Consider the following 22,282-nt stretch of genomic DNA (forward strand, 5'->3'; position numbering starts at 1 on the left):
GTTAGGTATAACATTACGCCTTTCTAAAAGGGGTAAAGTTAGCCTGAGGAAAGCATAAACGTATCCTAGCATGCAAGGTGCAAGTTTGCACCTTTAGCAGGTAAATTTATGCTATGTATAGAAGTGCAAAGTTACTTTGTCAAAGACTAAACTTATACCGTCATAAACAGAGCAAAGTTTGCACCCCTGTGGTGCAAGCTTATACCCTTACATGATGGATAAAGTTACCCTTCTAGTGGTACAAAGTAATGCCCTACTGCAAAGGGTATCAATGCACTACTCGATGGTGTATTTATACTGTCCACACGAGAGCATTATTACCCTTCTGTAGCGTAAACCTGCCCACCGAATGCAGGACTACAGTTGACCCACATGGTAGAAGCCCGAGTCTTTCTGGAAGCGCAGGCAGTGTCCGAATGTTGCGACGAATCTCATGTGAGATGGTCTGTGTAATTGTGTGTTCAGGTGCAGGTACTACTGCAGAATGTACACAAAGAATTCATAAACGAATCGGAGAAAGAAACATACCGTCATATTTATTTTGTCACATGCTACACCATATTACAGCAATGACCCTGGCAGTCTTCTTCGTACAGGTGGAGGCAGTATGTACCATGTATTTGACCTGCACAGAGAAGAAAACATATAATGAATTGTGCAACCACAAAGCACAGACGACGTGACCATGGACTTAGTTAATTCAGGTCTAAAAGTGTAAACCACACAAAAGGCAGGGATAAAGGGAGATGCATGAAAACAATTCCACAAGTGCAGGCTTGTGTTTATTAATGAGAACCAAAATCAGAAACGATATGAAGGAAAAACAAAACATGTCCTAAATGGCAGCTACTTAATCCCTCACATATGCTGACATTATCACAAGCACGCTGGCTTCTCAGGAAAAATCCAGAATATTGTGCCCAGCTGCACGGTCAGGCTGTAGGCATCCCGGATGCCAGACTAAGAAGAGGGTCATATCAAGAAACAGAAAAACATGTGCATGAAATGGAAACTACTAAAAGGTGATAAAATGAAATGCCGTTTAAGAAACCCTTCTCTCCATTCTCGTGTGTTTAGTTCTCCATATCTAGAGTTGTTAAGGTTTCATGCAGCCCTTGCTAACAATATGTCTCTAGTCTCTGATGCCATTTTATGCTTGTTGCCCATACAGTGAATTTTCTTCCTAAAAGGGAAGTGTAGGTGATTATCTGAGCATCAATGAGCGATACCTCCAACAGTAATTTTCCCTGCATATATTACCTGTGAATTCATTTCCGATTAGCAAACAGCAGGAAGCTTGTGCCTGTGATGGCATTTCTGGGTGCATTCCATTGTCACAGCCTTTCGATACAGTTTAAATACCTGGTGAAAGGCCTATACACAAAGGCTATGCACTATAAATTTTAGTGTACTGCTCCTGTAAAACAAGGAAGAGCTTTGGGCTAAACGTGAAATAATAGCAAGGGCAACTTACACATCTAAAGAGTTGTCTCCACTCATGAGATAGCGTCATACCAAAAAATTATTTGGACCACATTATAATAAAGGTACCTTTTATTCACGTACATAGCCTGTTTCATACTACACCTCTACATTATGCCTATGCAAAAAGCTTTTGTTATGGACTGGCCTTCACTGACAGACTACATTAACTACACAAGCAGCATAGAACAGTCCTTCTAAAGCACTATTTTTGCTTGAGGAAATTACAAATCTCGTCTTTTTATTTAGACAGTGCTGCTTCATCGAATGCTTGCAGCACATGCAGCAGCAGTAATTCCCATGAATTACATTTTGCCGGCACAATAGAATGTAACCTTTACACATCTTTTCAGATGCTCAGCATAATGAAATTGTAAACAATGACTGACAGCATGCAAGAATGGCTATTAAAACAGTTGCCTTCCATATCTGCTGTCACATGCAGGGCACGTGAGCTTAATTAAATTTTAAGTTCACTCCGATGTGAAATAAAACTAATATGGGTTCATGTTAGTTATTGGAAATTATTCACATCAGCGAACAGCAACTTCCTACTCAAAAAGAAGTGTGAACAGTGCAAAGAAGATTAACAGCCTCACGTAGCTGCGTATCACATTAAGCTTCACATGCATAAACGGTGCTAGTCCTATAAGCTTGGTAGCATGCCACCCTGCCAAGCATTACCATAACTGTGTGTCATTTTTTTCAGACGCCAGCAACATGAATTGTAGGCAGCACCTCTCAAACTAATTCAATATGAAATTTTTGCTTAAGTCCAGCCTACTTTTGCAGAAAAAAACTGCACTTATACTTCATGCCATAAAAAGTGATCACGATTATTCAAACCATTATTTAAAAATTCTTTCAGAACTAAGTCCTTGAAAACACTGAAAAGCTCTAAAATCTCTAATAGAATGGCTGTAGCTGTGCAACATAGAACACTATGTTCACGGATGGAGATCAAGAGATGATGAACTTGCAACAATGTCCCAATTACATAAAAACATACATACCACACACATCTATTCCCGGCCACTTGTACGGTTTTGAAGAATCCAGGCTGAACTTCGGTGCTAGGAGTGACAATGGCTGTGCACCTTTGCATCCCTCCTTCTCCCAGGTGCACTGCAATAGAAGCGTCATTTATAGTATTAGTGTAATGGTTAGTGATAACTTATATGTTCATTAAACCATGCAATGGCAGCACACATGCTCAAAAAACGACAGGAATGGTTTGAAAATGAGAAACAACTTTTTATTCTAAATTTTATCCATTACAGCACTTGCCACATATTTATAAGAGGCATAATTGATGCAATGCACTGGCACAATAAGCCTAGACAAACTTCTACAGCACAATGGCCTATTACCAGTGAATTGTCACTAAGTGCATAACATAATTAACATATTTTCTAACAGCCACTGCAGAAAAAAGAAAGAACTATACTGTTACTGCTTACGAGATTGACAGTATTCATTACAGAATTTTTTTTTCGTCAACAGATTACAGCAGTGCAACCAAAATCCTTATTGTTCTAAACAGAAAAGCTTAGAGACTAGCGTATTCTTCTATTCAAGCTCTTACAGCGACATCAAACTTAACGTCTCTCTTTCACAAGAGAATACAAGAGCACGAAAAGAGGTGACATAGACTGTATGCTTTTGTGAGCTAATGTTTGGCCACCAACTAGCCCCGACCTTTTCACTAGTAAAAAGAACTAAACAAGTCTACTTTTCTCTACTAGTTCGCAGCCTGAGTGAAGAGCCAGCTACATATCAACTTAACACCATTAGCACTCGCATCTTGCCATTCGAATGCAGTAAAACTGCTGTCATGATAAGTCACATTCTGGGTTAGCAAAAATATTGCAAGGTGTGAGCGAAAACGGCCGCATGCCAGGAAGCGCAGAGCACAAATGAGCTGCTAATTTCTTGCCTATGAATAAATAAATTTCACGTTTACTGTTTTATCGTTTGCTTGCTACTCCGTGGTAAAGAGAAAAAAAATTGACGCCGTCCATTCGAAAAAAAAAAAAAAAGCGGCCTGGCAGAAGGAGTTGCCTTGTAGCGCTAAAATTATAAAGGGATTACTGTCCAATAAGAATCACATACAGTGCTGCGGTAGATGTGAGCACTGCGCGCAGTACGTACCACAGAAGCGCGCACACTAATTTACTCGCCCCTTTTTGAACGGAGACTGCGGCAAGGGAGTGACACTCTCATAGAGCCAATGGGGACGTTTTTTTCGAAAGCGATGGTGGCGGCACCTGGGAGAGGCGGTAAACGCATCAAAAATCCAATATGGCGGCACGCGTTTAGGCGGCTGGTTGTGGCCGGTTGCTCGCGCTACAGTGCACTGTACTCGCGCGTTCCTGGTGCTGACGGCCGCTAGCTCGATCCAAGCTTTGTAAATACTGGTGATTAACTGATCCCGCGCTGCATTAAAGCTTGATTTCCTAAGTAATTACGGAATCTGCTCACTCGCTTTTGTATTTCGATGTGTCTGTTTATGTAGCATGGTGTATGGTGGCGATCGGCGCGACTGCTTAGCAGCTGCGCTCGATCGAGAACAAAAAGCGTAAATGGTTTTGTACAGAGAACAATTTATTAAAAGAACATCAGCAGTGACAATCGATGTCCAAAAAGAGATTTGAAGTACGAGTGACATTGCAGTATCAGTAACAGGCATCCTAAAAATCAAAATAAAAAAAACGCCATTATGTAAACCTAGAAGACATGAGTGCACAGAGAATATATAGGGGATAAAAAAAGGTATCAAGGTACAGTATACATAATAAAATGCTACATGACTGAATATACGTTTGTACGCGACTTTGTAAGAGATTTACGTAAATAGCAGGGAAGTAAAACATCTGACACGTATTGAAACGCATCAGTCTGTGGCCATGAAAAAACACACGCAGAGAAAGGCAGAGAAAATTTTCAACCTTTGACTCGTGTAGAAGAAATCACTGCGCGTTGGGCTAGGGACAACATAATATGCTGCAGTGCTAGTTCTTAGTATAAAGACTCCAAGGAAAGCTCACTGTGTGACTCGACATGACGCCAATGACGCGGCTGCAGTGCGAATGTCGCCGACGTCGCCGTTTTCGCTTGCGCGGCTGACCGTGCGTCGTCTGCTTGTCGTCTGCTGCCGCGTTACCCGCGTCGTCATCTTCGCAACTAATTTCTTTGATGTCTTATTTTTAATACCTATGGGTGGTTATAATTTAGTTCATAAGCATGTTTTTATTATTGATAGTGGTCGAAAATTTTCACTTTTATTAGGCTTAACTGCAGCCGCGTTTACCGCCGATACCAGGATCGCTGCAATCGTTTCGACCGGGGCGCCACCCTCGGCGCGGACGCGCAACTTGCAACATGCCACAGCCCTGACTGCGGTTTGGACTTACCTTACTGAATGGTCGTGAGCAGGGACGAATACTTTGCGTTGAAGAGACGACCGGCAATGTTCTTTCGCACAGCAGACGAAGGATCAGAGCCTGCAGCGAAAGAAAGCATGAGAAAGACGCCTGCATATTGCGCCGCTGCGATCGTGTGTTGTACACGATTGGCTCCCTCCGGCCGCACGCGACCGGCTCAAAACAAGAAATAGCAACAAGTAGCGGCTCGCGCGCACAATCCATGATAAAGCATCTTTACAGAATATACCATAATCTCATGGCAGGAAACAACCCGAATGACCAAACGAATAGATCACTTACTTGTAGGGTTGAAATTTGGCGCGAAGAATCCGTACGATGAGCTGCGCCGCGACGACCTGGCGTGCGCTGTTTCTTCCAGGCGTTCACTCTTTCGCGAAGATGTCGCCCACTGCAGCGTCACACATCGATGAAGCGTGCACGATGAAGTAATCGCTGAGCACAAGCGAACACGAACGCACACGGGCCACACAGCTCAAAATGAGGAACGCGCGCCCTGACTCGCACGCACGACACCCTGCAACAACTACGACGAGCGTCACGTGTAAGCAGCGGCTTCGTCTTCGACTCTAGGGGAGGAAATAGCCAATCCAAATAGACAGGCACGTGACCGAAAAAGAGAAGGAAAAAAACTATAGAGGCTAGAAGTTTTGACTAGTGTCGTGAGCAGGCGCCCTCGCCAGCCGCCGCGCCGAAACCTGTTTCGATGCTAGCGTAGGTGGCGCTGTTCGCGGCAGGCGAGCCGAGAAGACCGATGCCGCCGCCGCAGCTCCTCGTGTCGCTCGTCGAGTGCGTCTTTCCCGTGTGATTCCGCTTCGCTCACTTCGCTCCTGATTGCCTGGCATGTACAACGCATTTGATAAAATGCGTGTCTAGCCTTCCAGCAGTTCAGTGATGAAGTTTTGAAAGGACTATTTTTTTTTACAAGGATAAGCTAGACACAATTTTCTGTACTACTGAGCCAACAGAGCGATTTGTGAAGCTCATGGAACGCTTGATATTTGTCATGACATCAAGGATACCCTCCAAAGGGCTTCGCCCAGACTCAGCAAGTGCGAGGTTTCTAGAAGAATTTCTAGCCTTTTTGAATGAATGGGAACGGTACGCCGCTCAGCTAAGTGCAGGGACTGCCCTCGGACTTCGTGTGACGCTGAAAAGCACACTGTCACTTGTGAACTATGTGGCGCGTCATCACTATAAAATAAAAATATTTCCTGACAGCCAATTTGAGCCAAGACAAATTGGAGAATTTATTTGGAATTGTAAGACAATCATTCGGCTGCAATGACCACACCTCTTCAGAACAGTTTTTGCATATAGTAAATAACCTTGTCTTCTACAACTTGGCAAAGTCGCCAAGGAATGGAAATTTACCAGCTGAGGTAGTGAGTTCTCTTCTGCAGCCCTGTGATGTAAGGAAAGAAAAGGCGGCGCAGATAACAAGCCTAATCGATGATCTCTTGGACGAGGGAAATCTCGCACATGCTTCAGCAGTGCGGCAAAAGCAGGACAGCATGTTTGACCATAAAGGCTGTGTAGAAAAAAAAGCGACAGCGGACTCATTTATTATATGTCGCTGGCTGGGTTGTCAGGAAATCACTGAAAATATTCCCATGCATGCCCCGCGCATGTGCATCTGCCTTGGCTATTTCGCCCCTACAGGCTGATAAAAATGAGAATGCATCTCACTGACGAGGCAGGCTGACCAGGTTTGGTGAACGCTTCAAATCGCATTGAAGTGCTAACTATACACTAGAAAATGCATTCAGTGCCTTTTTCAGCAGAAACGAGCTGCATGCTGGTAGCATGATGTCTTTTTTACTTTTTCTACAAGGGCATGAACTCCAAGAAGTTGGCTGCAGCGAGCACTGCCGCGCTCTTACTTTAAGTTATATGTTTTGACGAGGTTGCATTTTTTTACTAAGGCAATGAGCAAAGATAAGGCGTCCAATCGCGAGAAGCAAAAGCTTCTCAAACTGAAGCGGTGCCACCCAAGCAGCACATGACATCGGTCCAATGTAGGATCTGAGTTGGCAAACGACAGCCCTGTGAAGGCCCCGCGTTGCCTCTGTTCTCCCAGCCTTGGCTAAGCCATTTTTAGAAGTTGGCAGTATTGGACCAGTTTCTCGGACGTTCTCCCAGCCTTGGCTCAGCCATTTTTAGAAGTTGGTAATATTGGACCAATTTCTCGGACGTTTTCCCCGCCTTGGCTCAGCCATTTTTAGAAGTTGGTAGTATTGGACCAATTTCTCGGACGTTTTCCCCGCCTTGGCTCAGCCATTTTTAGAAGTTGGTAGTATTGGACCAATTTCTCGGACGTTTCACCCGCCTTGGCTCAGCCATTTTTAGAAGTTGGCAGTATTGGACCACTTTCTCGAATGTTTCCCCTGCATTGACTTTGCCATATTTAGAAGCTGGCCAATTCCTGCAATAGGCAACGCAACTTTGAAGTGCCGACTGCTATGGAGCATCATGCAGTTGCTATTGTGACTTCTTAGTTTTCTCAATTGCGGCGATAGGCGCGATATATATATATATATAGCTCGCACATTGTTAATTATTTATTAGCATATATAGTCCGGGGCGTAGATAATGATATCTTCGTAAAAACCCGCATAACCTCCTGTGAGATTTTTTAAATCTCAGTTTTTTAAACTAAAATATGCAAAGTTGCATGCATGCATGCGATTATTTCCCCCTTTAAGGTTGTGGTCTTTGTTCTGTGTAAATGTAAAAAGTCCAGTCGTGCAATGAAAGAATGCGAGTCGGAGAAACATATATGCAGCACCGATTTTCAGGCCTGAATTTCAAAAACTATAAATAGCATTTTATAAAAATAACTTCTCGACTCTAACGTTAAATACGCTGTACCTTGATGTGCTTGGGCGTCGCAGTTAATGCGGTATACCTGCAGAACAGCACCAAAACATATATGCATGGCGCAACGTGTCGAGCACTCCATTAAAGCAGGAATGGGTAAAGAGTAACGTGCGTTTGCTCCATGATAGGACAGCGCTGACCATGCGCTTATATAAGAGATACATATAGCTTAAGAAAAAAACGTTACATCGTCTGCGGGAACTCGAATTGGAAGAATGCGAAGGCATTGCAGCTCCACGGTACTCGTTCTCTCCCTTTGCCTCGTATGCAGCCCATATGAGTTATATGTGTCAGTATATGTGCCTCATATGAACACATATAGGCTTCATACGAGTTCATATGTGCCTCGTTTGACTCATATGGGCACCATATGAGCCATGTGTCGACAAATGCGCCTCGTATCAGCACATATACTTCATACGAGTTCATGTGTGTCACAAATTAATGTGCCTCGTATGAACGCGTATAGGCTGCTTACGAGCTCATACGCGTCACAAATGTCACAGATGAACACATCTGCTGCATATATAGTAGTTCACGCGCTACGGAAAGGTGACTTGTATGGATTACATATGTGGCATACCTTAACTGACACGCGACACTCGTGCGTACACAAGAGCTCCGATATGCACCGTATCAGCTTACATCAATCTCGTGCGAAACACATAGCCGCTGATGAGTGCCTCTCATAGAGTGGGCCTTGCTGTTTGAAACACGCGGAAAAGAAGGGATGAACAAGCGATTAACAAGTGCCCAACCAACGCATAAAAAAAACTCTTGGCCTGTTTCAAATATTTTTCTCCTTGATTCTCTGCTTGTGCCCTCCTGTTGTAAACCGCGCCTATCCAAACAGTATGACGTTAGGCGTTTCCAATGTGCTTGGACAAACGTTCAGCCAGAAGGCAAATGTTGCCTTCTGGGCTTAGTTGAGCTAATAACGCCAGGTATTTTCATGCAAGAGCTCCGACTGTAGTTAACAATATGTGCGCAATGAGAGTACTACGATCAATGGTGCAGGCGCTGTGAAAATTAAAATACATACAAATATCAGATCTTTCAGTGCTTATCACAGAGCACATCAAGATCCACAAAATCAGTGGAAGTGCAATCGGCTGTAGTTCAGCTCCTTATACCTTAAAAATAAACATTTGTCCTCGCACCTAACCGTCGAATTCTATAGTGGGAAGCATAGCATAAGTCTTGTCATCGAAATGTAAAGCAGTTTTTGCCATGCCAGCAGTGGTGTAGTGGGTAGTGTAGTGAGCTGTAGATCTCTAGGTCGGTGGTTCGAATCCGGAACGGCGCGTAGTTTTTTTTTTCGCGTCCGAATTTTTTTTTTACTTTCTTTAGTTTACTAACTTCAATGGAAGCTATTTTAATGTTAATTGCCTTATAATTCCACCCCAGCCCTTCCCTTTCCTTTCCCAAAAATTGCAAACCAGACACATATGACACATATGTGTCATATGACACATACGAGATATTCCATAATCTCGTATGAACCAGACACATATGACACATATATACGAGATTTTTCGATAGGGACGTATTAATCGCTATCGGTTAATCGTCTTCATATTGATTACGGTCATAGATTTCAATCACGCGTCTTCAGCGCGCACTTCGCTTCTGCGTCGCGTGGTTGCTTCGGACGGTAGCAAGAGTTGGGGGGTGCGTACGTCGACTGATGTTTCGGAGTGCGATCGTTTCCTGCCGCCTTGATCCAAGCTTGAAGACGTAGATGCGACCGGCCGTTGTGAAATACCGAGATCTTGCAAGATCTCACGGTATTCTTTTTCAACGATACGGTACTTGCGTTGCTTTGCATTCATGGCGAAATGCAGAAGCTTTGCGGTGAAAGACGAGGACCGCAACAGCCGCACAAAGGGACAGCAGACAGGCAGTACGACCAACACCTCCACACCACAAAAGAAAAACAAGCGCGAGCACTCGCGGCATGACTCGCGGGCAGGGTTGCCGTTGGGAACATTTTAAAAGGAGCCAAAACTTGAGCTGAAAGTAGTCAAAAGTAGCCATGCCATTCCATCTTAGCTGTCGCGTAAAATAAGATGTTTTGCTCATTAATAAATTGAAGTGTAAAAAAATTGATAAAAATTATTCTTGGCGGTGTTGTCAACACTAAGCTTCAAAGAAATTTTTCGAAACTAAACACCGCTTTACGCATAAACGTAGGCATCCGCTCTCGCTCCCACGTACGTTCCAAGCCAATCCCAATCCATAGCTTGTGGTCATTTCGTTTGGACGTTTGGCAGCAAAACGCGCGCTTGTGAATTTTTATTTCTTCAAGCTTTTTGAAGTTTGGTGGCGGCACGCGTGAGTCACCGAGGGGAACCAGGAGGCACTGCTTGCGTAAGTATACATTCTGTCCTTTTTTCCCTTTCATGTTAGTTGTCAGCTAATATTTACTTGTGAACTTGTCAAGAGTGAGGACAATGAGCACGCCTCGTGTGTCGCCCCTTTATCTAACTTGTCTGTAGGCATCTGTCAGCAGTTGTCTTTTGATTAACTCAGCGGCGCATTGCAAGGTGTAACTGCGTGTAAGGGTTGGGGTAATATGAAGTAACACACACGTACACGAAGGGAAGCGCTTCTAAATGTCGTGTGTGTTTGTGTGTTCCTTCATCAGGGTGAACGCACTATCCCGGCAAATCTTGTTGGCGCATTGCTTCTGAGAGGGTTTGTTTCTCACGGCACATCGTACATTTATGTACGTGTATAGATATTATGATCATGATCGCAATGACAGTCGTCACGTGGTTACGGCGCTCGGCTGCTGACTCGAAATACGCGGGTTCGATCCCGGCTGCGGCGGTCGAATTTCGATGGAGGCGAAATTCTAGAGGCCCGTGTACTGTGCGCGATATCGGTGCACTCTAAAGAACCCCAGGTGGTCGAAATTTCCGGAGCCGTTCTCTGCGGCGCCCCCCATGACCAACCAGTTGCCACGTGCGATGCAGTTGAGTGTTTTTCATCGCCAATTTTTGCTTTTGTGAGGCTAATCGCTTGGTTCAGGCATGCATGTCAGACGTCATAGAGTCGCAGCCTGCATGCCTTGTGCTTGATTGACAAATGCTTCCATGGCAGTGTTGACATTGTTGCGTTGCGAGTCTCCGTGCGATGAGAGAAATGTGACAAGAACAGGATGAATGAACACAATTCTTCTGTACTGCCAGAAGTAATGCTGCTCCTGCCAGTGATCGGTTACAGAAAAAAAATTGAGAGTACTTTTTATTTATGTGTGTCCCTTCCCGCTACTCAGAGCCTTGTATTACAAAGTCTAGATCAGTGTGACTCTACATATAGCGAGTGCTAGTTTCGAGCTCGCTAATTGAACGCGCTTGTTTTCTCTCTTCCTCATTTGGTCAATCTTGCGTTTTACTGGTTTCTTTTTTCATCACTATGCTCCTGGTAGACTGCACTCAGTTTGATGTTCAATGCAGTGAAGTTGCACGCCACTATTGCTGGCTGTTATTTGTTTCACATGACAGCAGGCACAGAAATATTGTTTAAATAAGTCCCAAATTGCAGGCGCTCGTGACACTTGTAACTCTCAACTTATGAAAGTTCAGAAGTGCGTTGCGAAGTAGAACGAGATGGTTGTAAGAGTACCTGTCAGTTGTCATGGTAGTGTGAAGTTTTCGGCACCCAAACAGGCAAGTGCCAGTAGAGAATGGCACAGAGAGTGTCTGGTAAAAATCCTTGTTTGCCCATTAATCTTTTGTCGTGTTTCCTCTGTGCAGCATGTCAAAACCATTCGCTGTGGTGAAGTTTCCTCTTGAGGACGACTGCCTTGCAGTCATTCCTGTCGGATGGCTCACAGAGACAAAAGAAGAGTGCTACTGGCCTGTGGCCAGGAGCTCGGAGGTGACGCGGCTCGCAAAAGCTGAGGCCGAGCCAGCTCTCGGAGGGGAGTGGATGCGTTGCCCAGTGGTCGTCGTTACCACTTGCCATAAGTAGTCTTATTGCAGACATATTGATGGTAGCTTCATCAGCGATTGTAAAGGCCTCTTTGCTAGATTCTGTGAGTCTGCACCTCTGCATGGCTAAATTACGACTAAGAAGTCATGTTGATAGCCACCGCTTAGCCAGCTGTCAAAAAAGAGGAGCAGAATGAACTGTTAGCTTTTGCACTTGTAAGCTGATGAACTACATCTGAAACTCATTAGTGCCTTGTTTTTGAAGACCTGTAGTTCCCAGAATTAGTGCTGCACTCAGTATGCTTAATAATATTTAGTACAGAAAGGTTTAGTATGGTAATTTTTTTTTTTGCATTATGAAACATTTTTTGGCACACAAAAAGCACAGACAAGGAAAGAGCACACAATACAAATGCCAGACATCAATTGATGCTTTGCGTTGTGTGCTCTTTCCTCATCCATGTTTGTTGTGCACTGAGACAGTGTTTCATAATGCAAATTCAGAACCAACTCATCCAGCTGTTTACATTTAGTTCAGTTTGAATTGTTAGCCTGTCGCAGTAGCTGAGTGGTCCATGCTGCTGAGCCGAGGGCCCAGGTTACATCCTGTCTGTGGTGAAATGGAGCAGTGCAGAATGCGCTTGTGCTCTGTAATATCAGTGCATGTTAAACAACCCCATGTGGTCTAAATTAATCTGGAGTCTTCCGCTACGTCATTCTTCATAGCTTAAAGCTGTTAAATCCTAGAAACCAGAATCACACTTTTAATTGTAAATAAAACAATGCCTCTGCCACATGAGTGTTTCACAGGCTTTCAAACTGATAGTCTGTTGGCCTGAGTGTTGCTATACAGGCAGCTGAACGGGCATCAAGTCAGCAAAGCAGCCCTCGGACATATTTTGTAGCGACAATTCTGTTAAGTATGGATACGTGTTTAATTATGAGGAATTATGTGAGTTAGTTTTTGGAACCCATAGTTTGTACGAGATTTTGGTGCATGGTATTGAGGGTGCCTAAGACTGTATGCTGTTTGGGCAATTAAATATGTGCTCTCGAAAGTCTGCCAGTTTCCTTTCATAAGGTTTCTGATATAAACAGCAAGCTTCTTGTGGTAAGCGGCCGTGATGGTTAGCAGTCTATGGTTGAGGAAGGAAGGACCCGTGCTCTCACTGTAATGTAAGTTATCAATCGCTCGTACAGCTCTTTTTTGTAAAGTAAGTACTTTCACAAAATTGGTTGAGGTAGTCGTTCCCCAGATCAACAAACAATATTGTACATGCGAAAAGACTAGAGAGAAATAAATTTGTAGTTTGAATTTTCGAGGCAGTATTGTGCGAAATTTATTTAGGATACCAACAGAGCGAGCCATTTTAGTGCAAACGTAGTTTACACGATCTGTCCAGAGTAAATGTTCTTCAAAAATGACTCCAAGGAACATTGTAGAGCTGACACGAGTTATAGGAGCTTGCTCGAAGTGAATTTGGGAGTTGTTCGGAACTTCCTTATTTTTGGCTCTAAACAGTATGTACTTTGTTTTCCTGACATTAAGTTCTAACCTATTTGATTTTAACCAAACAGACAATTGGGATAACCAACTATTGGAGGCTGCTTGCAAAATATTACTATCTTGCCCTGAAAAAAATACGTTAGTATCGTCTGCATAGATTATAATGTTGTCTGCTGGATGAAGGTTGACGATATCATTAATATATAATAAGAACAACGTTGGTCCTAGAACGGAGCCCTGTGGCGCACCAGACACAATCTGACCGATCCCAGATGAAATACCGTTAATGATAGTTGTTTGAGATCGGTTGTCAAGGTAGCTAGCAAATAAGGTTAAAGGAACACCGCGTATTCCATAACAATGCATTTTTTCAAGCAATATCTTATGGTTAACCGAGTCAAACGCTTTCCTCATATCAAGGAATATGCCAACTGTTAGCAGTTTATTTTCTATGTTTTCAATTAGCTTTTCTTTGATTTCCAGTAAGGCGGCCTCAGTTGTTTTGTTTTTTTGAAATCCGTACTGTTGCTTGGAGATGACATGGTTTTTGTCGAGATATTGAGAATGTTTGCAGGATCCTACAAGAGCGCCGAAAAAAAGGTGCGGCGCTACGAGTTCACTTCAGCCCTAGAAAGCTCGGCAGTTTCTGGTAATTGAAATTCTCATATTTCTTTATTGATGAGAAATTATTTTGCATACTCAACAAGACGTTCATGTGCAATTCTTTTTTAGGAAATGAGGGCCACAACGATGTTGTACAGCTGCCGTCACCACGTAAGACATGAATTCTCATTTGTTAAGCCGCCGCGGTGGCTCAGTGGTTACGGCGCTCGGCTGCTGACCCGAAAGACGCGGGTACGATCCCGGCCAAGGCGGTCGAATTTTGATGGAGGCGAAATTCTAGAGGCCCGTGTGCTGTGCGATGTCAGTGCATGTTGAAGAACCCCAGGTGGTCGAAATTTCCGGAGCCCTTCACTACGGCGTCCCTCATAGCCTGAGTCGCCTTTGGATGTTAACCGCCTTAAAACTAAAACACCATTTCTCATTTCTATTTAATGTAAGGTCGACATTGTGTTAGTTTTGATTGGGGATTTATGGTAGTATGCTTGCAAAATCTGGGAAAAAAACTCCACCGTAGCTAATTGCACTTGCAGAGAAATGGAACGTGCTCAGACTTGGCATCAGCTTTTTACATTTGCCATGCTCTCAGATCAGTAGTGATTCTGCCAGTAACCATTTCGTGGCAAACTCTCTTACCCACGTTAACAGTACTGCGAACAGGTTTCTATTCACATGACATATATTCCGCTCTCTGTGTTTGGTTTCGCCATGACAGTTTCTTTTGTGTCCTTAAATGTACCGTATTTTCCAGTGTATAAGACGCACCCGCCATATATGCAGGCTGTAATTGAAAAAGTTGCTATATAAGACGCACCCCAGTTTTCCCAGTTGGGCTAGTGAGGATCAATTAAACACGCTTGCGCGACCATCACGAAATTCACCGTACTTGTGAGAAATTCTTAAGCAACGCTAAGTGGTCGAAAAAGGCAACACTCACGCCATTCCTGCCCACGTTTTGGAAAAAAAGAAAGAAAAACGAAAAAACTCTCCCACATGTCCATAAGAACATTTTATTTCTACTTAAAACCTTGGAAGTCTTCACCTTCGGATGCGCTATCAAAAAGTTCGCCAATTTCTGGTGGCAACGCGACTGAAATATTCTCTTCGCACTACGTACATGGAGCAAACAAAGTGGCAAAGGGTGGCTGAAAAAAGAACGCCGGCTTGTCCTGGCTTGTCTTGACAATGGCGAGAAGCGTGATTGTCGTCATCTTTTGGCATTTCACATTACTTTTGCTTGGGGCCTCCGAAACGGTGGTGTGTTTGTGATCCCGGAAGTCGTCATCCCCGTCGTTTCATGATAAAGTTCACCTAAAAAAAGTTGCGCACGGTGGTCCCCGTATTGAAGTATTAACCGTGTTACAACCGCTTCATTGCTAGTGATATTTTTTCGGTGAAAAAGGCTTGAACATGAACCTGAGTAATTTCTGAACTCTCTAAAAAAAAAACGAAAAATTCGCATATAAGACGCACCCTTGTATAGGACGCACCAGCAAGATTTTTGAATAAAGCCGCGTCTTATACACCGGAAAATACGGTACCAATGCACCATGCTGGTGCATGAGAAATGTAATTATTGAAGTACTATAGACACATATTTAAAAAATTGAAAACTGATTTTTCAGGAAAGAAAGTGGTGCAGTAATTCTCTCGCATTTCGGTGGACATTCATAAGAGAAGGGATAAAGGAGGGAGTGTGAGAAGAAAGGAAGAAGGAGGTGCCGTAGCGCCCTGGGATAATTTCAGCCGACTGGGGATCTTTAACGTGCACTGACATCGCACAGCACACGGGTACCTCTTGCGTTTCGCCTCCATCGAAACGCGCCGCCGCAGTCGGATCACAACGTTCTTTTATGTGTCATAGGTATCTGCATGATGTGACATTGTTTGTCACGTCAACTACTTGTCATGGAGGTGTCGGTTTTGATGGGTTTTGAATTATGAAGTCTTTGTACAGCCTGTGATTGAAACCAAATTAAAATATCTTTTCGGCCAAAGGAAGTGTTACTATTGCCTGGGGGGCATCTCTATATAACCAGGAATTTGTTTCTGAACTTCGTAATTTTGTGTCTGTTGTGTTTTAAAAAGATCACCTGTATGCAAAACAGCCTGGCCATGCAACTGTTCTGTCCCTTCTCCAAAAATATCCTGAAGTAGCATTTCTGCATTCAATTAGGATAGAAATGTGACATTGTGGTTGTACACAGTAGTGTGTTCTGTACTTCCTGGATTGCCATCAATGACGCATGTTCATCTCCAGCCCCACTGAATCACGCTGGGGAGAGCGTGAACGAAAACAGTGCGCCACCCAGCAAGCTGGAGGGGTCGACAGCTGGGACTGTTGATGGTGAGATTTTCACTTTGTTTACTTTTGTGCAAAAAGAGAAATGCAAGCCAAACATGGGGACACAGTGAGAGGACAGAACAAATGCTGCTTGTCCCGTCTTTTCACTGTGTTCCTTTCTTTTAATTACACTCCTATTTTGTCTAGTATCAAGTGACACAACAAAATATAGAAGCTAGATCTGCTTTGCCTTAAAGAAAAACAGAGCAAATTTTAAATTTCTCATTGTACCTGCTGCTGCCGAGCAGCAGTCAACAGGCCCAGAAAGACCTAGAGAATATACTTATTCAGGAAGATATTTGCACGGAGTTCTCCTCAGTGGCTCTTGAAACGGTGCTAGACGCACATTTCTAGTTTCAAACTATGTGCTTTGAAAGGGGTCACTCTGAAAATCATCACATGTATTTCTCAAAAACCATTGTATTGAACTGAAGTGGTACTGGAATTTACAACCTAGTACTTCCATTGCTTTCTCCTCTTGTGATTCATAGTGGAGTGGTTGTTGTGTGCCCTTCCCAAGAGCTGTAGGTTGTGCTTTTGTTGGGTTCTTTTGGATCCTGGCATTTCTGTTGCCTCTCTCGGCCTACATCACCACCAGGAAGCCACTCCTACGAATTGCACTCTACACAGTAGTCCCATGTTCTGTGCATTTGTTTCCTTACCAGCATAATTTGGTCGCTTGGTCGTGGTTGGTCAGCAAGGCCCATATTGTAATTTTTCATTGTCTTTCAAAGTATTTTAAAAGTTTACTGGTTGGAAGTCAATGCAGTGCCTTGGATGCAGCGAAATGTGCTGAAAAAAAATTAATTGCGCTATCACAAAGCTCCCATAAAGGGTGCTGAAGGAGATAAGCAGCCAATAATAGTGGCATGCTCTGAAGGAGGACCTCTTGCTTAGGAAAGAACTGAACAGCCTAACTGCCTTGTGAGCACATCAGCTGGCTCCTAGTCTTGTCTTGCCTGCAGAAAATGGATGCGTGGTAAGAGATAAATGTGACCTTGTTTTATTTCTCAACGGTTTGGGACCTCCTGTGCCTAGCAAGAAACATTTGGTCCACCTCTTTGTTGCATTTCGCTTGTCAGCTAAGGGCTATAATTCCATAAGGGCTATCTTTGTTGCAGTTTTAATGCATTGATCCCTGCCAGCACTTGCAGTTAAAACAGATGTCTACCTCCAGCATTTTGGCCAATGTGGGTTTTGCCGTGAGCAATACTTTCCAAATGGTGCAATGCTATATTAAGGGCACAGGCCTGCTCTGCTTTCTCGCTTCTATTAGCACATGCTTCTCATGACACTGGAAGAATCCATTTGCGACTAACTGCTGCCATCTCTGCCATGGTGCAATAGCAGTGAAAATGCCCATGAAGCAATGTAAAAATTGGCGAAGCTCATAGACTGAGAAGTCCTTTACACAACAAGGCTGCAGGTTCTGTGCTAGCTATCACACATAGAGCAGCTCCATTTCACCTAGGTGTTTGTCAGTGCATGGTGACATTTATGGCATTTAAATTAGGCTAGCAAGGAATAGAACATGAATTAGAAGTGTCCTGGAGGATAAAAACTGGGGGAAGTTTAGGAGCATAGTACAGAGTGTGTTGCTGCCTACTGTTAGCCTCATACTGTTCTTTATTGTACCTCAGTGCGCAAATGATATTATTGCGCCCAGGTTAACCCTGCTCTCACTGAAATTGTTGATTGCTTCAGTTTCAGCTACCCTGCTGAAGCTGATGTGCCTGGTGCTGGAGGTCCGACAGCAGCAGCGCGACTTAATGCAGCGGTTACAAAGGCTGGAGGATCATGTGCTGCTGCGGTCGGACCGGCAGCTGGAGCAGAGGACTCGGCCAGTGTCCCCCTCGCCACCGCCTCCCACCCTTGCACTGCCCGCATTCTCCCCCGAGGAGTTGGACACTGTGGAAGCTGCCGTCCAGGACGACAGCGTGGCTGCTGGACTGGTGATTTAATGTTTCTGATAATTCGTGTCTGGAAAAAATGAATGCCTACTAACGAATTGCATGCATAATGTAATTCCGAGGTTTGTGAAGAAATCTTGAGCTCCAAGAGTATTTGCATGCCGTGCTCTGTGAATAACATGCTCTTCATAGATATAATTCCTACTGTTGTGCTGGAGTGTGCTGTCACAGTGTGTTTTGTTAATGTAAATGTCTTGTTCATGAAAGTTGCTTGCTGATATACACACTGGCTGTTTCAGTGAACATTTTCAGGAATTCCTAAGAATAGGGAGTTCAAAATAGAAGAAATATTTGCAGGTACACACGCACAGTTATGCAGTAAATTATGTCCACCACTGCTGAGAGATCGTTCCTCCAAAAAAAAAATTGTTTTCCCATATCGAACTTGCGCTTCTTTAGGAATTTTTGAGAGTGTTCACTGGAACGCCCTGTCGATTCCTTGTGTGGTGAGATTTACTGTTGGAAGCAAAAGTGGTACGCAATGCCCAGCCGGTAGCAGAGCTTGCAAAAACTGCATCACGTGTCGGGACAGCTGTTAGGGGACTCTCTTTATCTGCTCTTTGGCTCCTATCAATTTGTTGGGCTCAGTAGCAGTGCTGAACATGTGGCGCTCGCAATATTGCTTACGGCAAGTGCCAGTTGTCACATCATGTTTCAGCCACGCAATGCAAAGAAAATGCCACCTGCGAGACTGCTGTCGCATCAGAGCGTTTAGGCGAGAAGGAGCGCTAAACAGCAAACCAAGCTACTGATGCTGGTTCTGTGCGAAGCATTGCACCTATCACATCTTGTAGTAGCTTGGTATTTGGCGGTACAGTCACAGGCTTTTTTGGGGCAGTTGCTCTCAGATGGTGTCACTCAATGTCATTCGATGTAGTTTTCCAGAGCTCTGCCGGTGGCCGGTCGTTGCATAACAGACTTGGTTCCAACAAATTTTTTTTCTCAGTCAAATATTTCTGTGATTACATTATTGTTTTACATCGATCAACAGCAAAAAAAAATCCCCTATGCTTTTGTTGCCTGTGGCTGCCTTTCTTCGTATGTGTCTCATAACGAGCCCCTCATTTTCCTTACATTTGTCATTTATTGTTGTGCTGTTTTAATTTAGTTCAGCAGTGGACTTTGTAACTAACATTAAGGATGTTGTAAGGTCTGTTTTACAGGAAGCTGAGCTTTCGGTTAATATACTGTTGCATGAACTGCTGTGAACACAGCTGGAAGTTGGTCCTCTCTCAGCGCGTCTTTAATTTCGGCTAGGTTTCCCAAATAATGGGGCAGCTTTAACCCACCTCTTCCCTGTCTTTTGCTCACATTATGCACATTTCATTACTTAATCTGCTGCCAAAAACAAGCAACATTGTTTAATTAAATGTGGTTGCTAAGCACGCAGCTTTACTCAGGTGCTTGGGGATTTAAATAAGCGCCCTTTGTATAGCATTAATTAGACTGCTCAATTTCAGGGTAGTGAGCCCCGCCATGGTGGCTCAGTGGTTAGGGCACTCGACTGCTGAACCCAAAGACTCAGGTTCAAACCGAGCCGTGATGGCCAGTTTTCCATGGAGGCGAAAAGCAAGGCGCCCGTGTGCAGTGTGATGTCAGTGGCGCATGTTAAAGACCCCACGTGGTCGAAACTTCCGGAGCCCTCCACTATGGTGTCCCTCATCATAGCCTGAGTCACTTTGGAACTTTTAAGTTCTACAAACCAAATCAATTTTAGCGTAACGGCTGTGCAGAGAAAACACATCCAGCACATAGATATCTGCAAAAAGCATTATAGTTATAATATAATAATGTCCAAGATGCAAAGCATAATGGGTAGGAGTTGGCCACCTTTGCTCAATCGCTAAAGTTTCCCTGCTCTTAGTAAACTGGGAAAAAAAAGAATGTCCATATTTGTGGTGGTGCTTTCTGCTGGTAGCAACTAGTCAAGCTATTGTATCATACAGAAATTATGCATTATGATTGTAGGTACTCGCATGGGCTGTTGACAGGTAGTCACACAATTGTCTTAGCTATTCGATTCTGCTAAACTAAATGAAATTATAATTGATGTTTGTGCCTAATAGCTTGTGCACCTGTGGTGTTTCCTTTCAGCGAAAGCAGCTGGTCCGCCTGGGGGGCAAGGGCCTGAGGGAGGTGGGCTCCAACATAATGACCGCCATCATGGGGGTGGCTGTACAGAGGATGTACAGCCTCCATGGCCGCAAGGGCAAGTGGTCATTTATTGCCCTGAAGTTATGCAAGGTGGCAACAAGTGTGTTGTTGCAGTAGCTTTTAACTGAATTTTAGAAGATGAGTGGAAGAACATGCACCAGGTTCTGCTGCGCTTTGTTTTCTTTTCTTCTTTTCAGTTGATACTTTACCAGTTTTCTTTTTCATTACAGGTGAATATTTTGTTACTGTTTTTATGGGGGTAGTCATCTGCAGTTTTCTTCCATGTGCATCTGAAGATATATGAGTCAGCAGATGCCTTTCAAAGAAAGCCCTCCCATCAGTCACATCCATCTCTTGTCATGGATCGTAGTCGTGCCTTGTATCTGCCAGCCATTTGTGCTCCCATATGTTAGTAGTGCAAAGTGGTCGACCGTGATGTCGCAGCAGCTTTATACAGTTGGTTAGAAGAGCTTTCAGGTGGATTTTCTCCTCAAGTTGTATTTGGATACTGTAGTCCTTTCATTTTGGCACGCACTTTGAGTTAACATGTACTTGTGGCCTTTTCTGTTTTCTCTGTTGCTGAAATAATCTTGATTTCTGTTAACGAGCAAACTTTTTCTGCTGGCCTAAAATGAACGCTTATCTTATGCAGATGCCATCTGTGAGAAGACGGAGGCGGATGTGGTGGAAGCGCAGGGGTTTATTAGGAAGTGGTTGCCAGGTTCGGTGGACCGTGGCGGCGGACGCAAAAGGCGTTTTGCCGAAGCGTTTCTGCCAAGTACCGCTGCCGGCCTGGCAACCACTGCGAGCCCCTGTGCTTCAGCCCCCAGCACAGTGCCCTCCCTTCCCCAAGCGGCCCCCACCTCCCAGAAATCCTCCTCCCGCGCGGCCCTGGCTCCTTCCCAAGGTCCCGCCTCCTGCGCGGCCCTCGCTGCCTCGCAGGACTCGCGCAACCGCGCGGCCCCAGCCACGGTGCCTAATTATTTAATAAATAGTTTCTCAGTTGGATTCTTTCGTTGCCTCATTTTGTTGTGCATGTGTATAGAAGAGATGATTGCAGCTTTGCAATGCCAAAACCCATGGCTTTCCCAATGCGAACATTAACTGGAATGTGAATATTCGCTGAACTGGAAATGCAATGGCATAAACTTCGGGCAAGCGTTAGCAGAAAGGCTGAACAGTGGCCTAATTGTGGTATGTCAAGCCGGTGTTGGTAGAGCAGCTGAAAGTGGGTACAATAGCGGCATGAATGTCGGTTCAGTGTTGGTAGAGCGGCTGAACAGTGGTCTGATAGTGGCATGAATGTCGGTTCAGTGTTGGTAGAGTGGCTGAAAGTGGGTACAATAGCGGCGTGAATGTCGGTTCAGTGTTGGTAGAGCGGCTGAACAGTGGTCTGAGAGTGGCATGAATGTCGGTTCAGTGTTGGTAGAGCGGCTGAACAGTGGTCTGAGAGTGGCATGAATGTCGGTTCAGTGTTGGTAGAGCGGCTGAACAGTGGTCTGATAGTGGCATGAATGTCGGTTCAGTGTTGGTCCGAACATCAGGCCAAGGTTGGAAAAAGTAACTTTTTGCCCCAATGCCGACGTCGGTACGACTTTCGAGCCGGTTTTGACCAGCATTATGCCAGCGTCGGTCCATTGTTGGTGTGCTGCTTGGGCAGTGAAACTGCATCAGTGAAATGTTCCTGTAAACAAACATTGCGTTAATGTTTTCTGGTTTGGTTTATTGGGGTTTGACGTCCCAAAGCGACTCAGGCTATGAGAGACGCCGTAGTGAAGGGCTCCGAAGATTTCCACCTCCTGGGGTTCTTTAACGTGCACTGACATCGCACAGCACACGGGTCTCTAGAATTTCGCCTTCATCGAAATTTGGCCGCCGCGGCCGGGATAGAAACCGCGTCTTGCGGGTCAGCAGCCAAAAGCCGTAACCACTGAGCCACCGCG

The 22,282-nt window shown here is 44.4% G+C and overlaps 1 protein-coding gene and 1 long non-coding RNA gene across 3 annotated transcripts; one reads left to right on the plus strand and one right to left on the minus strand.

Annotated features, from left to right (window-relative positions):
* Positions 1 to 515: 515 nt before the first annotated feature.
* On the minus strand, positions 516 to 5,532 carry LOC149353971 (uncharacterized). The gene is made up of 4 exons (XR_016289614.1): positions 5,208 to 5,532; positions 4,896 to 4,985; positions 2,496 to 2,607; positions 516 to 625 (listed from the first exon to the last, which is right to left on the minus strand). It is a non-coding gene; the product is annotated as an uncharacterized LOC149353971 (long non-coding RNA).
* A 4,494-nt stretch (positions 5,533 to 10,026) lies between these two features.
* On the plus strand, positions 10,027 to 21,690 carry LOC149353972 (uncharacterized). 2 transcript variants are annotated; one of them, XM_089582979.1, is made up of 7 exons: positions 10,027 to 10,175; positions 11,567 to 13,899; positions 13,983 to 14,024; positions 16,132 to 16,218; positions 17,920 to 18,167; positions 20,280 to 20,439; positions 20,992 to 21,690. In XM_089582979.1, exons 2-7 carry the CDS (start codon positions 13,791 to 13,793, stop codon positions 21,441 to 21,443), a joined length of 1,098 nt encoding a protein of 365 aa, XP_089439105.1. In that variant the 5' UTR covers positions 10,027 to 10,175; positions 11,567 to 13,790; the 3' UTR covers positions 21,444 to 21,690. The 2 variants fall into 2 exon arrangements, with proteins under 2 accessions (XP_089439105.1, XP_089439106.1); XM_089582980.1 differs by having other exon boundaries at positions 20,280 to 20,394; positions 20,992 to 21,689.
* The last annotated feature ends 592 nt before the right edge of the window (positions 21,691 to 22,282 follow it).

The sequence above is a fragment of the Amblyomma mixtum genome, chromosome 3 (assembly GCF_055824585.1).
Source record: "Amblyomma mixtum isolate Tamu chromosome 3, ASM5582458v1, whole genome shotgun sequence".
Taxonomy (NCBI): Eukaryota; Metazoa; Arthropoda; class Arachnida; order Ixodida; family Ixodidae; genus Amblyomma; species Amblyomma mixtum.